Source organism: Pezoporus occidentalis, unplaced genomic scaffold, assembly GCF_034315485.1.
Source record: "Pezoporus occidentalis ecotype Australia unplaced genomic scaffold, CSIRO_AGI_Poc_V1 ctg82, whole genome shotgun sequence".
NCBI classification, from domain to species: Eukaryota; Metazoa; Chordata; class Aves; order Psittaciformes; family Psittacidae; genus Pezoporus; species Pezoporus occidentalis.
This window is the reverse complement of record NW_026916181.1, coordinates 788,674-806,983: the sequence shown is the minus strand read 5'-3', so window position 1 is coordinate 806,983 and position 18,310 is coordinate 788,674. Positions and strand designations below refer to the sequence as shown.

Here is an 18,310-nt window from a genome sequence, read left to right as displayed (position 1 = left end):
GGCTTTGACTTTTTATTTCCATTTTTGGAGCTGGGGATTTAAGGGGGTATGAATTTATTCCTGCACGGTTAGCCAGGCAACTGAGGTCTAGAGGACAGAAGGGGACTTCAACAGGTCAGTTAATTCTTTCTTCTCCCCAAAGGCATGGCTACAGTTTCTAAAACACACCTCATAAATACAAGCCTAACCCATTCACTTCTTACCATCTGGCTTTTCCCCGGAAAGGATCTTAAAGCGCTTTACAATCAGCATTTGGGGTCATTGCTGCCACTGCTGGGGTGGAGCCCAGAAACGGCTCAATATGACCAAGCAAAGGACAGCATCTCTAACTGAAACAAGAAGGCAGCTGAGCACCCTATAGTAACTATTATAGTTGCTACTAAATTTGGAGTGGGCACAAATACTAGCAGTTTACACAAACCTCTGCAAGGTTTTTAGTGGCCCCAAGGACTGTAGCCTTTGTAGTTCATTTCCTCTGTGAAGTTTTTAAATGCAGGGTTTGACTCAGAAGGGTGTATTTGTTGGAGGGATGGATTTAACAGTGAAAGGGACACACACAGAATACACACTTTAGTAGTGGTGACCACGGTGCATGTATGCTGCCTTCTGTCTATACATCTTGGAAAATGACTGCACGTCTGGTGCACACTCATTGCATGTACACTGAGCACCAGGGACATGCCTGCCATGCACACACTGCCCAGCTATTGTTGGCTCACTGAACACACATTGCACACCAGATGTACATTCCCTGGATGTACCCTGCACACTGGATGCATGCTAACTGCACATACCCTACACATCAGCTGCACATCCACTGCATTTGTCCTGATGTTCACCAGATGTGCTGACACTGCACATGTGCTTCATACAAATGCACCTCTCACTGCCTTCAGGTGCATGCACACTGCACACACACTACACTCCAGATTTGCATACACTGAGTATGGACTGCGTACCACATACCCTCCTCCAGCTGCATGTGCACTGCACACACACCATCCTCAATGCCCGCGCTGCCCACTGCATGCATGTTCATTACCCATGCCCAACACAGGCAAAATGCAGCCCTGTTTCTCTGCAAGATTTCACAGCCAGAAATAAAGGAGTTTAATTGAGTACAGGCACAGAATTGTCCTAATGCAAAGCCAACAGCAGTGTGCTGCAGCCAAAACCCTGGAGATATTAATTATTTTACCAACCCCATGGGTGAACTGTGAGCACAGGGTAGCAGTGGCACTAGCACTGCTTCCCATGGTGGCACAGTGCTGATGAGAGGAGCTGGGGTTCTTCAGAAGCAGAGGTGATCCCTGAGACAGTCCAACAGATGGTCTAAAATACTCCAATCCTTCTCTGTCTTCTCCTCCAGACGTTTGCACTGCACTAGAAACTACATCCACATGCACCTGTTTGTCTCCTTCATGCTGAGAGCCGTGAGCATCTTTGTGAAGGACGCAGTCTTGTACTCTGGGTCAGCTTTGGAGGAGATGGAAAGGATCTCAGAGGAAGACTTAAAATCCATTACTGAAGCACCTCCAGCAGATAAATCACAGTTTGTGAGTATCACCGGAGCAGACTGTTCGCCAGGCTTTGTTCCTCTGTCCTCTCTGTTGAACACCTGGCCACTTTCATGTGGGTTTTCCACCCTACTGAGGGACACCAGCTCCCCCTTTCCCTCATTCTCCATAACCTCTCTCCATCCCTTCCCACTCCCTCTCAAAGAAGGGTGGCTTTACCCCACTGTGGCAGAAGGACAGGAGAGCCTTGAGTTGCAGTCAGGGTTTTCCTCTCATGAAAGCAAAGGATTCCAGGTCACTGAGGAGTGAGAGGTCAGCTTATGAATCTATTAAAGATTAGTATGTCCTGGGAGTCTCTACCAGGTCTCCTATCTTGCTGCTTAGGTCTGTTCAGAAAACACCTTGACACTGTGGTTGAAATCGCCTTGGAGGACCAGTCACCAAAGCCTACAGCAGCCATCTAGTGTCTTCAGAGTCACTGAGGAAAGACAGGCAGCCTGGAGGACCCTGTCTTGAACATCCACAACAGGATGGGATGACTCACCTTCAGCATGGTGCCCATATCTCTCCATGAGCTGAGGAGGGATTCATACTTCCAAGTGATGTGACTTGCACCAGGTCACCCAGACCAAGGCTACAGCCCTTTCCTCCCTAACATAGACAAGAGACAGAGGGAAAAGATGAAACACAGCTGCCTTTGAAAGTGTGTGTGACCCTCACCACTGGGATTGGAAGAGAGTAGGATGAGGTCAACGTCTCCGCAAGTGCCTTGTAGTCCTGCACCTCCCAACTCACCTGCTATTGGACACACAATGTCAAGCTGAGGGGAAGCTTTCTTCTCAGTTGGTCATCTCTTCTGTTCTTACACTGTTTTTTCCGCCTTGTGAAAGCCCTGGAACAGAATTTTCTGATTATTTCCCTTTCTTCATCTTGTTTTCCATCCCATTTTTGTAAATGATGGTTTTATGCAGAACAAGAATTTTACACCATATTCCTCACTTAACCATGTCTTTCTGTGGTCATTGCAGGTAGGCTGTAAAGTAGCAGTTACCTTCTTCCTTTACTTCCTGGCAACCAATTACTACTGGATTCTGGTGGAAGGGCTCTATCTCCACAGCCTCATCTTCATGGCATTTTTCTCAGAGAAGAAGTATCTTTGGGGATTCACATTATTTGGCTGGGGTAAGTTATGGCTGCTCCTTACAGCTGATCTGTAAGAAGCTTGTTGGAGGCGTCTTTGAAGCAGATAGTACATATACTAAATATACAAGAGGGGAGAGAGGCAGGGTAAGCACCAGAGACACAATGACTCTTGCAAGGACAGGTTAGCTCTCTTGTGAAACTGTTATCATTTCTAAATTGTCGTATTTAAACCGTGGCACTTCCAGGATTTCTGGAAGGATCAGCCCAAACTTGGAGTAACAATATATCTTGCCATTCTTCCAGGGCAGCAAATGTCTGCATGTGACAGCTGATTGTAGTGCGCCTTCTTAGTTACCTGCATCACTGCCAAGTGCCTTCTGCTGAGAAACAGGCACTGGGCTGGAGGGGCAGAAAGTTGCATGAGGCTGTGAGCATCTGCTCCCAGTGGCAGACCTAAGCTCTGATTTCCTGCCTCATATCTCAGTTGCTTTAAAAAGCTCCTGAGGTTTTATGAGTGTTGGAACACCAGGAGAAACCTGTGATCCATGGGGAAGACTTTTCTTTTTCCTTTTCTTTTAACCTGGGCATCTTTTCCCTGGAGTAAAGAAAAAGGAGCGGGATGTGGGTGTAGGGAGGGTGCTCATTAGCAAATATTTTGTGGGCACAAACATTTCAGACAAGAATGTGCTTTCTGTTCACTTCTGGCATTAGCCTTGGCTTGCAAGGAGTTATGAGGTGCTGGTAAGCTGAGAACAATATAACAACTGCCCACAGTTGTCTGAAGTGTGTGGACTATAAGGGAGAACAGGAAATGTATTACAAAATCCTTGAGGATATAACTAAAAATAATGGGGTGTAGGCCTACAAAGGACTTTACAGCAGGAAAGAACTGTTCAGAGGTGTCTACGGTTATCTCTAAACTGTATGGCACAGGACCACTTCCCCAGAAAAGACCAAAATGTACTTGGCCACATCCTGACTGCATTTTAGGGCAAGATTAATGTGTGCACCACACCATCCACATTCCAGAACATGATTTCTTCTGGAAGAAAACCAGTCTCTAACAGTGGAGTTCTGAGCAAACCAGTTAGTGCAGAACTGAGTTTATGGAGAACTGGAGGGTTTTGTTTTGGGAGAGCAAGCAAAGGATTCAGTAACACAGGGCAGTCTAGCCTGCAGGACTTTCTTCAGCTTTTCTCTTTCCAAAGTGTCATATGGGCAAGAAGGGGACCAGAAGCTCCTTGTTAACCTCATGTTCAGCTGGTGTATAGGTCAAAAACTGGTGGTGTTGTCATATGATAAAGATGGGAGGTGTAAATATGAGTCCCAAAGTGGACATCCATTTCTCAGGCAAAGTCTAGTCCCAACCAGTTGGTAGGTACCCGTAGAGTACTGAAGCACAAAAGGGTCACAGGGAGCCTCAGAGGGTGCAATGAAGGCTGAATAGATTGGGATTTAAAATCCCTATTTTCACAATTTCTGTAGAAATCTGGGGGCATGAAGTATATGGATGGTGGAAACCCTTGCCACCTTGGGAGTTGAAATAGACAATCTTTCCAGGTCCCATCCGACACAAACCATTCTATGATTCTGTGTGTGATTCTGTGATTCTGTGAAATATTTTGGAGACAGGGCATTTCTTACTGCAGTTGCAGAGAGGACTTTAGGTGTCACCTCTTTTTTTAAAACAAACAAAAAACAAATCCAGAAAAACCCCAAACTCATCCTCTTCCAAACCTTCAAGGTACATAAAATTTGCTTCTCAGAAAATGGCATTAAACTGTACAGAGCAGACATAAAAAAGCAATTCCCTAGAGCAAATTCTGGAAAAGAGGGAAACAGCTGGAAAATAATGCCTTATGTTTAACAAGAAAAACCAACTTGATGTTGCTTGTAATGCAGCCAAAGGAAAACAGTCTAACAGGCATGGTTTTCTCTCATTAATTCCTCCAGCCACAGCCAGAGTATAATTGTTTTATCAGAGCAACCACAAAGCTGAAGTCACACCTGTCACAACACCAATCATCCGTGTGCTTCCAAAAGTTTGAGGCTGCTCAGTTTAAATTCCTCTGGAATGAGAAAATAGGATCCCTCCAGTTGCATTCAGTTTTGCTTTGTTTTGATTAGCATGATAATGTACACACACACACCCGCACAGATGTATTGTTTTGATAGCTTTTGGGCACTTGAAAGGGCAACCCAATCCAAGACCCACTGGAGACAGTGGAAGAACTCCAGTTCCCTGCAGTGGGCACTGGATCCTGCCCATACCACAGAAATGAGTAACAGGGAATCAGTGATAAATAATGATAACCTTCCTCAAAGACAAGTTTGCCCCAAAAGCTCTGATTTTTTTGTTTGTTTGCTTGCATAACGATAAGCAGCATGCATTTATCCTGCCTGGAAATTTACAAGGTGGGAGCAAGGAGCAAAAATCACCCTACAACACCTTATTTCCAGACTACTGAAGAAACCAGAACATATAGTTACTCTCTGATGTCACACCCAAAGATTTCTGTTGAGTCTTTTCCATACATATCCTCACTGGCACAAGGAAGCACAGCTCCTTAAAAGTCTGCAGCACCCTTCTTGCAAGGGAGACACTGATGACTGAAAGGAATTTGTTCCTTGCCAGCACCCAGAAAAAAATAAATAAATAACGGTATTATGGGCAACAATAAATTCCCCAGCAGACTTCAAGTTCCCTGCAGCTGTTTTATGAAGGAAGCCTAAGAAGCATGACCAATACCTAGAAAACCCAAGCTGATTCCACTGGCATTTTTCCTCCACACCGTGTTAATTCACTGCCACTGGCTGGACTGCACTGGCTTGCAGCTACGGTGCAAATGAGGATTGCAGGAAGACCTGAAAAGACAGATATATCGATGTGGTACTGTTAGAGGTGCTCAGGTCCAAAAACCCCATGATGGTGAACCCTGAATGTTTACCTGAGCAGAAATCATCCTTGACTGAAAGCATTCATACCTAACAGGATAAGAGGCAAAAAAAGGATATTACTAGCTCTATTTAATATTAAGAAACTGTGACACAGGGAGGCAGAAAAAACACATGCATTGTTCCTCAGAGAGGTTTTCAAATAACAGGGAACTGAGACCAGATTTTTGTAGACCTACATAAGGTCTTTATTCATAAGCTTTCTTCTAGCAGTCGCTTTGCAGCCACCTCCCTTACTCACAGCTTTGACACACGCATGTTAAGCCACTTTTCCAGCTATTAGCAGACATGTACACAAGAAAAGCAACAAAAGAAAGCAAGGGGTTGGAATGGCCACGAGACTTTGCCCAGCTTGAGGTTTGCATTTTCCAGCTGCTGGGGAGATACCTGACTTTATAGCACCTGCATTGTACACACTGTGTGTATTGACTGGAAATGCACAGCGCATACAATGTGGATTCTGTAGAAGTCATTCACAGCATCACCGCCCAGTGGGGTTCATCCTGTGTCACACTGGTCGTGCACATGGGGTACTTAAGTGCAAGGGGGCACGCATCCATCCACAACTGCATCTGTCTGCTCACAGCTACCCAAGAGATCACAGGCTTTTTGGAGATTTGCTTTCCCTTCTCTGGTGAGGTGGCCAGATGCATTTAAACATGAATTACCTTCCTGCTCACAGAGCTGCACCCTCTCAGTTTTCTTGCTGTTTCCAGACATCCTTGGATGTCTGGCTTTGAGGACTTCAGTCCTGATTTGGGGGTCAATGATTCTCCCATCAATGAGTGCTATGAGTGCTCAGCAGGAGGGACTGTCAATCTTGGGGCATCAGAGACCAGAACTTTCAAATGGAGAACCAGAAAGACAGTTGTCACCCTCTGAAAGTAAAAGACGTGCCGGAGGCAAAGCTAAACCTTCTGAATCTTCATGTTGTAAGACTAGCTTACCACAGTGGGAGAATTAGATCTAGAAATTACCTGACAGCCCAAGCACTCCATGATATGTTGGTGTAGAAAGAATCTAAACATGAGGCAGAGGAAAAGGAGGGAGAGGATTCATACCACTTTTTGTGAATTGAAAAATGTTCAGGATTGTTAACACTGCAAAAGAACTATGTAAGGGACACAGAAAGACAAACGTAGCAATAAAACCAGTGCCAGGAATTCACTTGGTGTGTTTTGCAGAAAATATCAAGGATCCTTTTCCTAAGCTTGCCTGAACGAAATGATGCGGCAGCACACAGGGATTTTTTTTAGGAGTAAACCCACAATAAACCCACACATAGGGATTTTTTTAGGAGTAATTATTTTCTTCTGTATATTTTATTGTCACTAGGAACCTTGAACACAGCACAGGGTTAGTATGAATGGGGACAGTATTTCTTCTGAAGTGCAGGACAGGCTAGAGAGGAACAAGCACATGTCAAACACATCCAAATCTCTGAAACAGTCTTTCAAACTTAGAGCTTCACAGTAGTGGGTGAACATCTACTGTCTTGCAGGTGGGCAGCAGGCATGTCAGCTTCTCAACACAGCCGGTTTCTCAGTTGATATAAACTGGAATATCATCAATGGTATCAGCACTTAAGCCTTTGATATCTCAGCCAGTAGTCTGGAGCATGCACGTATTTTTCATAGATAGGAGATTAACAGTAAGGAGGAAACAGGCAGTGTTTGTTACAATAAATCATCACCCTCCCCAAGCCCTAGGCTTCAACACACTCATGGGTTCCCAGTGCAATAGGTTAAGTATTTTCTTTCCAATGCCAGCCATTGCAGGGGACTGTAGAGAAGGGTACATTCCTTATAAATGTATCTTTGTAGGCAGCAGTGCTGCAGTGGTCCTGAGTGAGGCTCTGTGTTTAATTATTTATGCTTTCTTATATTACCATGGCATTTAAAGTTTGAACCAAGATAACGGCGCCGTTGTCCATGTGTGTACGAGACAAGCATCCCTGCTCCACACCCCAGCTCAGGAAAGCGCTCGTGGTCAGGAAAGCCTTTAAGCACCCTAATGAGACTTAAGTGCATGCTGAAAGTTAAGCGTGTGCTTATGCATGCCGAGCCCCAACTAGCTTAGACTGTGAACAGCATATTTACAGTCATCAGTGATAAATGTCGCCTTTATTTATTTTTTATTTTTTTTCTCACCTGAAAGGGGCTATTCTTCTTGAGTTTGTGGAAGCTACTGTGGATTTGATCCTGCCTTGTAAGGGAAGCCAGTAGGGGACTCAGTTGTACAAATAAAGCAGAACTGGACCCTAAAAAAATAAATAGAAGATTGCATTTGGTTATTGGTGATTCTTCACCTTTTCACAGGGAAAAGATGAAGCCCGGTGTAACTGTGCTGAAATAAGGATGGTTCATTTGGGAGTGAAAGTTTGACTAGTATATTCTGCAAACATTACTCTAAATTCTAGCATTTAGCTGCTTCATGCAGCAAGTCTCTCACTCTTAACAAGCTTCTAATCCATCCAGCCCTGTGCTGGGAGAAACGCTCTGAGCGTGCCTCCAGATACACCTTTCTTTGATGTCAGGGGAAGGGAACAAATACCTTGGGAAAGGTGTGCTGCATTAAACCCTTCTCTGCTTCAAAAGGAATGAGTGGGCTAGAGCAGGTATCAGTTACCCAGGTTCAAGCACTGCAGGTTGTGTACCTATAAAGTAGCATTAGAGAAAGCCACGGGACATGATGATTTATCCTGTCATGTCCATGACCATCCCAGGAGAGACCACACGGCTATCTCCCAAACACAAACCAGGAGGTAGCTTAAGCCTGGACCACTCCTGGGATTTTGGAGAACTGTTTCAAAAGCCAGGAGAGTTCAGTGGGGTGGACATGTGCAGACTATGACATTTGCCTTCCAGAAAATGTTCCCTGCCACTGTTCGGTTTACCATTTGGCCTACAGAAGAGACATAACACCAAGACCCAGCTTTCTTGGTCTAATTATGCTTAAATATTTAAAATTGATTCTTCCGCCTTCCTCTCTCCCACTCCACCTACGCTTATGGTAATGGACCCCTCCAGTCCCCCTTCTCACCCTGCTTGACCTGTGTTTTTTTGCAGGACTCCCTGCTGTATTTGTTACAGCATGGGCCAGCGTGAGGGCCACTCTAGCCGACACAGAGTAAGTTGCATTGTGTTTTCTTTTCTCTCTTTTACGCATTACTCTTTTGCGGGGCTTTTGGCAAAGCCAGAATCGATTCCTACCATGAAGTTAACAAACTTCTGGGGGTGAGTGTGGCATGAAAGGACAAAGTGGGTGCAACGTTCCCAGCTCTCCTTTCATTTTACAGAATGTGATAAATGTGAACACTTGCAGCTGTTATCCCTGGGGCTAAAAGGTACTGCTTCACAGCTAGGCAGGGACAGGATGGGGATCTTTAAAATCCTGAATGAAAGGGAATGAAGTTGAGAGATAACAGGCTCAGCACAGTGTTGATGAGGTGGGGAAGCTGTACTCCTCCCTGCAGGAGGTGTGGATGCCAGCATATCCTTAGGTTTAAAAAGCATTTGTACAAATTCATGGAAGATAAATTCCTCTAGAAGTCTTAGTTATTCTGTAATTGTCTGGCTCAGGAAGCCATCCTGAACAGCAAAGTATTGGAAGAAAAAGCAAGAAAAACATTACTACCTGCTTAGGCAGAACTGCTGTTCCACCTTAAATATCAGCTTCTGGGTACTGTCAGAAACAAGATACAGATCAGCTGCTTCTTTAGTTCTACGCATGCACCCTCATGGCTTCTTACTCTTACAGTGCTGAATGAAGGTTGCATAGCATCCAACCCTCAAACCCCCAAACAATCACATTTTCTCCCCATGATGCACAGGCTTGACCACACAACGGGTTTCACCAGCCCATGATCCACCAGCAAAAGTGTGGGGTCCCCAGGTAGCTTTTCAAATGTCTTCCGCTAGGAGGACACTGGTTTCCTAAATGGGATACCAGCTCCAGGCTTGGAAGGATGGAATAGCACAGCTACTGAGGTCTGACGCATCTGCACTGGCAGAGCCTTATCCTCGTCTTTCAGTCAGCACTGGTGGTTTCTCTGCCCCTGCCTCTCGCTTTCCTTGAATAGCTGCCTGGGCAGTATTTGGCCAGTGAAATGAAAACTGCAGCTTCCCTGTGGGGGCCGTCTGGCTCAGATAAAGAAAAGCCTGTGGCACTCCTCTCTCCGTGGTTGGAGAGAATTCAGAGTAATTAACACTGAGTGACCTTATTTAATAGCTGCTGGAAACTCCTGGGAGGAAATAGTGTTCAGCCCCTTCTTGGCAGAGGGAATAGCCCAATATCCACGCCACCAACAGTTTGCCCTTCCAGTCTTCACTTGGATAAGGGCTAAAGATGAAAAAGAGATAAAGGCTTTTGTGAGGCAGGGCTGGGTCTCATTGCAAGAGCAGGGCTGAAGGAAACCCAGGAACTGAATGTAGAACCACAATGTTGTCCCCACCACTGTCTTCAGACAGGACCCATGCAACATGGTGCTGGTTTATTTCAAGGGATAATATTTGGCCATTTCAGCCTCTTGTTTTCACGAAGATCGTAGTTTTTTACAGTAAGAAGGTGAAGAAGTGGAAAAGGGTGGGTTCCTGCCCAGAAGCAGGAACAAGCCTTTATGGCTGTGAAAAGAGCTGTTCCACCATCTGGAGAGCATAACTGTAAATGCGTCTATTAGTGATTTCAGTTTTGTACATTATAACAGCAGGAGAAAGGCCTAATTTCAAAGCCATGACAACTGAAGGCAGGGATAGAGCTAAGTCCTTCCACCACATCATGCTTTGGAGGAACCCATTCTTTCAGGGTGGTTTTATCCAACAAGATGCTTGACTGTATTGCTCTTTGTAACCAATGGTTTCCTGATGGGATGTCAATCTTTTCTCAGGTGTTGGGACTTGAGTGCTGGCAATTTAAAATGGATTATTCAGGTGCCCATCCTGGCAGCTATAGTGGTGAGTACTGGGTGATTGCAAGGGGTGGAAGCAGTGCCTTTGGTTGATGCAGGCCCAGTGGGAAGAGTTGAGCCAGACGGCCCTACTCTAATCACCCTGTTAACACAACTCCTGCCTTAATACCATGGAGTCTCTATATATCCAGTTCAAGGGATTTATATTTGACCTGCCTCTAAATTTGATAGCTGCATACTGCAGAGGGCTTATGAGCAACTTCAAGTTTTGCTTAGGGGAGAAGAATGATGCAGGAGTAAGATGCTAAAATCACTAGTTAAACACATATTCAAACCAATATTCCCAACCCATATGATATGGGGGGAACCCCTCAGGGTTCATAACATGTTCTCAGCAGGAATCTCCAGTCGGAAGAACTGGAATTTGAGTTCCATACCTAGACCAAACCTTTTCCCCAGTCATGCTTCAGTGTCATCAGATTGTCTCAGACAATCTTTCTGAACTGATAAAAGCTTTGGATAACTCAAAGGTGGGGATGGAAATTAAACCATCCCAGCTATGATTGGACACAATGATAATCACTGATGGAGGATTACTTCAGCCCCCACCCAACAACCAGAGGGAACAGAAAGGATGTAAGTAACATTACGCAGACAAAGGACTGAGATCTCACAAGCTGAAGAACTCACAAAGATAATCAGATGGGTAGTGTGCATTTGCAAGAGCAGGGTCCTAATTAGCTAGAGAACTTGCTTTCATAGTTTCCTTTAAATACCCTTTCTTCCCCCTCAGTCTCTGTGGTTCTCCATTACTCTATCTTCTGATGGTTACATGAGAGCATGCAGGAAAGCTTGTCCACTCCCACACATCCTAGGTCCTCTTTACATTCATCCATGAATCTCCCTACAGTCTTCAGAGGGTTTTGCATCAAGCTGTATATAATTCCTTGCAACTCGCACATCAGGAAGCCTTAGAAGATCATCAGTGTGGATGAGAGAAAAATCAGACCATCTGCATATAAACAGCAGGAAAGTTTCTGAGGTGAACGTGCTCATACATGTGATTAGGTGAGCTGCTTTTGAGTTGGGGGGCTTTTTTCTTCATCAGAATTTCCTTTTGGTGGAAATTCTCCACCTGGCTCTAGCAAATAGTTCTGCACCTTGGAAGAAACGAATCACCAAGCCCACATTGTAGTCACTGGAAATGAAATAGTAGGATGGAGAACGAAGTTCAGATAGTTCAACTAGATGAATGCCAGCAACCCCATTGCATTTAATTTAAAGCCCAATTAGCAGAGGAGAAAGAGCTCAATTAAGGCTTGTCCTTGTAAAAACAATGTTTCTCCACGAGGCTCTGCTGTGCTTGTAGCCTGGCTATTTGCAAATGCAGCTATTTATCATGCAAAAATATTCTGTGGGTTGTTTCTGTTTAATTTCTGTGGGTTCGTATTGTTCACTTGGCTGCCTTTTCAATTCCCACACTAGCTTGTCGTATGTTGCTGGACTAACTTCAGCATTTTCTGGATGTAGTGCAGAGAATTTGGAGGCTGAGGGGCTTAAAATCCATCCATTCTGCTGGTAGCTTTGATCTTATTCAGTAGTCTGGATTTCTTTTGAAACTTAGCACTTTTCAGGAAGTCAGAGGACTTTCCCTCTTGACTGTGATACAGTTGGACATCTTCAATTTAGCCAACAAATGCAGAACAAAATCCCACTTTTGAGCTTCTGAAGCTAGAAAAACTCATATGAGAAACAAAGCCTGCCCTTTTTTTTTCTTTTCTTTCCCTTTCAGATTGATTTCCAATGAAAATTAATTAAATGCCCTAGGCTGTATGCCTCTCTGCCTGTCAGTCTATCCATCTTTTCCCTATAGCTTTTGTGCCAGTCAGTAAATTCCAACCAAATGTAACGAAGGGAATGGGGTTGCATGGATGTTAAATTCCCAAAAACCTCATGAAAACAGTTGAGTAGATATGGGAGAGAAATTCTACTAATGCCCCTTCAAGGGAATGGGTGTAGTACAACCTCACCTCCTTTTTAACACAGAGGAGAGCTGTTCAAAATGAACTTGCACCTCGTTAAAGGAGAAGGAATCCAACCACAGAAGACAAAGCCATAGTAAACCAGGCCGTGTTCATTCAGTGGCTCAGGGAACTACTTGTTTTAATAGTGAGGATAATTAAACGTTGGAACAACTTAGCAATGGTTGTGGTAGGATCTCCGTCATGGAAACACTGAAACCCAGATCTGCTATAACTCAAAGAAAAATTAATACAAGGAGGTCTTATGGACTGCGTTTTGCAGGAGATCAGACTAGAAGTTCACAATGGTCCCTTCTGGCATAAAACTATGAGCCTGTGTGTGACATGGCAAGTTGTTTCCTTGAAATGCCACTATACTGGCATCTGAGAAGTCAAATGACTGCTGCAAGCTTCAAAAGAAACCCATAGGCATCAGCATTAGCCCAGCAACATGGATCAGCCCAGTGGACAGTTACACAATGGTTCTATTTATGGCCTTCCATAGTCCCAAAAACAGGATAGTCTAGGGCAGCAGCAGATGTAAATCCAGCCCTAGTGAAACCAGTCTCTGAAGAGCTCCAAAAAGCTGAGAATCCCTCAAACATGTCCTCATTTCCCCCCTCTGGTAAGTGTCAGTGCAGCCATAAAATGGTGCCATTGCCTTTTGCAGCACAGGTCACCATGAGCATGTTCCTGTAGGACTGGATTAGCTCAGTTGAGCAGCTGGCCACAAGATGGGCTCGTAGAGGTGGCTCCCTGAGTAGGAAATAGGTATTACTTATTGTCCTTATCCAGTCCATACTAAACACTCCTCCAGAGGAACAGTTAGCAGTGCATATAGAACAGAAGTTTTACAGTTCTATTGCCTTTCTGCATTCTTGATCTCTCGTGTCTTGTTAGGGCTACTCCATGTCTTTGTCATGGTGCAGTTTGCTTACTCTTCTTTCCTTTTGCACAAGAAAATATGGAAAGGCATCTTACTAATGCTTCTTTTAGCCAGAGGGTATCTAATTCTCAGGTGGGCTACAAGAGACAAATATAACCGTATTTCAGTCTGCTCCTTAGATCCCAAGCTAAGTTTGAGAGATTTACAAGGCTATGAAAATGACCCATATTTCTGTATGGAGTTTTTTAAAAAGATGGTGTGAAAAATACTGACAGTTGTCTGTAGTCCAGGCCTCAAAATGCCTGATAAGCACTGCCTTATATACTGATATCATGTCCCGTTACCAGGTGTCTGCCAGGCTAGCTAGCACAGATGTAGGTGTATCCATGTGAGATGCCCACACTTTGTCAGAGACAGCTATTCCCTTCTCTCTCTCAACCATTCAGGTTGAACACAGATGACTAGATCCCATCAAACCATTTGTGGTCTTTCCTGGGGAGCTCATCCCTTCCACAGTACAAGCTCCCCCAGAAGGAGCTTTTCACACAGCATGATCAGGTCACTGCCACAGCCCCTTCACTCATCTTGGGGAAAGCACTGACTGAACAGCCTTACCATTGACTGCATCTTTATTAACAGTTATCCTTTCTTTGTTGTGTTGTTTCTTTTTCCCACCTCTTCCAGGTAAATTTTATTCTTTTTATCAATATTATCAGAGTCCTAGCAACCAAGCTACGAGAGACAAATGCAGGGAGGTGTGACTCAAGACAACAGTACAGGTGAGTCACATACCCTTTCCACTTTTGGGGAGATGTCAAAGTCTTTGTTTCACCCCTTGACTAGAGAAGGAGGCTAGGGTGACTAGTTTAGAGTGTCTACACTGTAGACACCTAAAATAAGGTGAAACGAATGCTGTCTTCCAAGTCTGGTAAGGCAGAATGAATCAACAGCAGTTCAAACATCTCCTAAACCTTTCAAATACAACCTGGGGGACCTGCCTTGTAGTTTAAAGAAATGAATTCAGTCTTCAGCCAATTTGGCCTTGAAACAAAAGTTCAAAAATAAAAGCATTGTGTTTGCCATTGGAGTCCCTAAAACTTGTGTCAGTTTATTTATTTTTTTCATTTCTCTCCTGTACTTTGTAAAACTTGGTCTGTTTGTTAAATCTGCATTTCAGTGGATGTTTCAGTGCCTTTGCTGAAAGGAAAAAAGGATTCCTGACTCTTTGCTGGAAACCTGGCATATCCCTGCTTGTTTTATTTTCCTTTGTTCTGCCAGCTCTTCTCTCTTGATAATTTAGGATATTTGTAGCATGGTCAAAACTGCACAGAAAAAGCAGATTGTTGAGACACCTTGGCTGTTTGTTTGCTCCCAAGGCTTCTTGTAATCTCCTGAGCTTGACTGACGAGCATGACCAGCAAAGGCAGGGAGTGGGGGCAGAAAGATTTGGGATGCAAACCATGAGCTCATTGCTACCATCTCACTCTCCAAACACAAGACGTTTCATTTGAAGCAGGAATGAGATTTGGCAGGAAAACACCTCTCTATTTTGCTTTGCTGCCCTGTCAGGGCTCTGATTTATCTATTTGTTTATTTCCTCCTGGCTGAAGCTTGCTCTTAATTATGGTTTGGATGCAACCTTCTCCTTTTAATATGATAATTCCCTCAGCGGTTTCCAGTTGCTGGACAGAGGAGGTACCAGGTCTTTCTGGTAATGATGTCCACCCTTCTCAGTCATTGCCTGCACTTGGTGACTTGCTGTAACTCTTGGCAGAATGTTTACTCCTTCAATTAATATCACTTCCAGGCAAGGCTGGTTCCGTCGGGAGCAAACGCAGCCAAGTACTCAGGGTTGCACTGTACCTCCCCCCAGTCCCCAGCACAGGTCCTCTGCTGAGGTGGATCTGCTTCTTTAAAAAGGGGCTTTCCAAGTGAGATGGCAGTCCAAAGCACCTCCTGAGAGTGTTCACCATGCTCACCCCGTAGTGCACTGTCCTCTTCCCCTTGATATCTAGAGGAATTCTGCTCCTAGATGCACTTACCTCTCCACCAGCCCTGCTCTTTACAGGAGGCACTAACCCAGGGTGGACCTTCGTGTCTTGCCTCAATAAACAGGCTCAATCACAGAATCACAAAGTGGTTGAGGTTGGAAGATATCTCTGGAGGTCATGTATCCAAAGCCTCCCTGCTCCAGCATTGTCAGTTACTGTAGGTTGTAGAGGACCATGTCCAGTTGTCATAAGCTGAAGCAGACCAGCATTTAGAGACAAACTGACTTTAGGGAAAACAACTAAAGGAGGGTAAATTTAGACTAGGTATAAAGGAAGAAGTTCTTCCCTGTGAGGGTGGTGAGGCTCTGGCACAGGTTGCCCAGAGAAGCTGTGGCTGCCCCATCCCTGGCAGTGCTCAAGGCCAGGTTGGATGGGGCTTGGAGCAACCTGGTCTAGTGGAAGGTGTCCCTGCCCATGGCAGGGGGTTGGAACTGGATGAGCTTTAAGGTCCCTTCCAATCCAAACCACTCCATGATTCTATGATGACAAGGGTATTTAGTGCCAGTCAGAGGCTGAGTGCTGGAAGCAGCAGTGCAAATTTCTTTCCAGTCACATTTCCACCCTGTACCCATGATCCTGAGCCAAAGACAGGGATAGTCTGAGGCTGAAAAAGACATCTCAGAATCTTAATCTCCAGTATATATAGCATCACATGGGGACATGTATGTGCAGAAGGTTAGACTAGCACATCAACACATGCCTGAGATGGACTGGGTTGTGTCACATGCCATAAGAGAAGTAAGTTTGAAACTTCAGGGGGACACAGTGCCTGTGTAAATGTAAGATATCCAAACCTTGTCAAGAGGACATGCAAGCAGGTATGAAATTACATTCAACTTGTGCCCAGGGTATGAGGTGGACAAGTTTGACTGGGAGGTATACTCCACCCACTAATTTCCTCTGTGTCTTTCTCTCTTCTTATTGCTATAGGAAGCTGCTGAAATCTACCCTCGTCCTTATGCCTCTGTTTGGCGTTCACTATATTGTTTTCATGGCTATGCCATACACAGATGTGTCAGGGATTCTTTGGCAAGTTCAAATGCACTATGAAATGCTGTTCAACTCTTTCCAGGTACTGTAAACTGTTAAACCATGGGGAAGAACTGAAAGAATTTCAGTGGGGTGGGAAGAGAAATGAAAGTGTAAGGTTGTCTTTGGAAGCAGGGCTGTTTTTACAATACACCAGATTTCATTCACAAGGTGATTTGACAGTATTTTAGCATCAACTATGTTCTATATTTGCTAAACACAACATATAAAGGCTCAGTGTGTTCAACAAAAAAACGTTCCTGCTGAAAGATAACTTGCCCCACAGAATAAATCCCTTTAAATCCAGGTTAGACGTAATCTGGTCTCTCCACAGAGACATGTTGTTTCAAATTAGCTTCCATTTTGCTTGTCCCAAAGTTGTCTTTCAGTCCTGTGAATGGATTCCTCAGTTTTAGGTTTGAGCAAAAGGCAGGTTCAGTTACAGTACCGGTCCTATACAAGACACAGCAGCAAGAATACATAACCCTCTACAAGCAAAGCAGTGTTTGGTTGTTACTGCACACCTTTCCCTGAGAGATGAATTTCTGGTTCATATGCTACTATCGTCATGGTTGACCAGTGTGGATGATGAAATGTGGACAGCTGGTCTGGCCAGGTGATGGTTTAGCAAAACTGCAAGAGAGATGGGGAGCAAGCTTACATTCATGTGCTTCCACAATCCCTGTTGGGTGTAGATAGGATGAAACAGTAGGTTACCTCAACAAGATCTGGGTAAGCTATTGGCCAACACAAAGATGTAGATGGTTTGCTCACATCTGAATTCCTTTGCTGATCCCATTAAGTCCATTCTACTTCACACACAGGCTACCCCACTTACAGCCAGAGCTGAAAAAGCCCCATCAGAACCACCTTCCACTCTGACATCCTGCAGCAGGATGAGCTACATGTAAAACACTAGAAATATTTATACAATAGTTTGTAAACATGCCCAATGAGGTAGATGCCACCAACTTCCCAGGCACCCATCAGCATCTTGCAACCTCTGCAATAGCTCTGGGGGTGAAAATAGTCCCATGGCTAAGCCATGACCCAGAGGGCTTATATAGTCTATCTACTTTGTCAATAGTCTGAAGGAAAATGTCTGTGTCGATCTGTCTCTCATGTGCTATTGAACAATGCAAGGTTTCTTACACATATTATATACTGCATACTGTGGATGTCATTGATTTCAGAGGAACACAGAGATGCTGGGCAGTGTCATCAGAAAAGAAATATTCACATGCAGCAAGATTAACATTAGTATGTTGTTTCTTCTTCCTTCTAGGGATTTTTTGTTGCCATCATATACTGTTTTTGCAATGGAGAGGTATGTCACCAGCTTCTTAATTATTTCTCTCCTTTGTTACATTAGTTTCACACACATATGGTAAGGCAGATGCACATCAGCATCTCCTCACTTATTTTAGAGACACAACATTGTTTTGCTCTCAATGAAAGATATGTCAGTGCACATAGAAAGTTCATATCCTTGCTTTTGACATATAAGATATCCAGGTCAATATGTCACCAATAAATAACCTACTGGAAGTAGCTAATGGAGGGGAAAAAAATGTGGTTTTCCTTTTCCTAGCATAAGTGCTGTTTAGTGTTGCTTAATTTGAGATCTGTGGTAGGAAGAAAAGTGGATCAATAGAGTAGCTGCCTAACCAGCAAGCTCTTTTAATTGTCCAGGCTTTTCTGACCTTTTTTCTATTTCCAAAGTGATAATGCTTTAATGTCTTTTTTTTTTTTTCACTAATTCCCTCTGTTCCTGCCAACTAAGAAACTAGATGGTTAGTGGC

General features: G+C 44.2%; 1 protein-coding gene across 4 annotated transcripts in view; it reads left to right on the top strand.

The window, feature by feature from the left end:
• PTH1R (parathyroid hormone 1 receptor) overlaps positions 1–18,310 on the top strand; it is a 118,367-nt gene that overhangs the window by 91,770 nt on the left and 8,287 nt on the right. For all 4 annotated transcript variants that reach the window (XM_062603971.1, XM_062603970.1, XM_062603973.1 and 1 more), the window contains 7 exons: positions 1,370–1,556; positions 2,546–2,699; positions 8,684–8,744; positions 10,501–10,567; positions 14,113–14,207; positions 16,410–16,551; positions 17,794–17,835. In XM_062603971.1, coding sequence (XP_062459955.1) covers positions 1,370–1,556; positions 2,546–2,699; positions 8,684–8,744; positions 10,501–10,567; positions 14,113–14,207; positions 16,410–16,551; positions 17,794–17,835 — 748 coding nt within the window. The remainder of the gene's footprint in view (positions 1–1,369; positions 1,557–2,545; positions 2,700–8,683; positions 8,745–10,500; positions 10,568–14,112; positions 14,208–16,409; positions 16,552–17,793; positions 17,836–18,310) is intronic.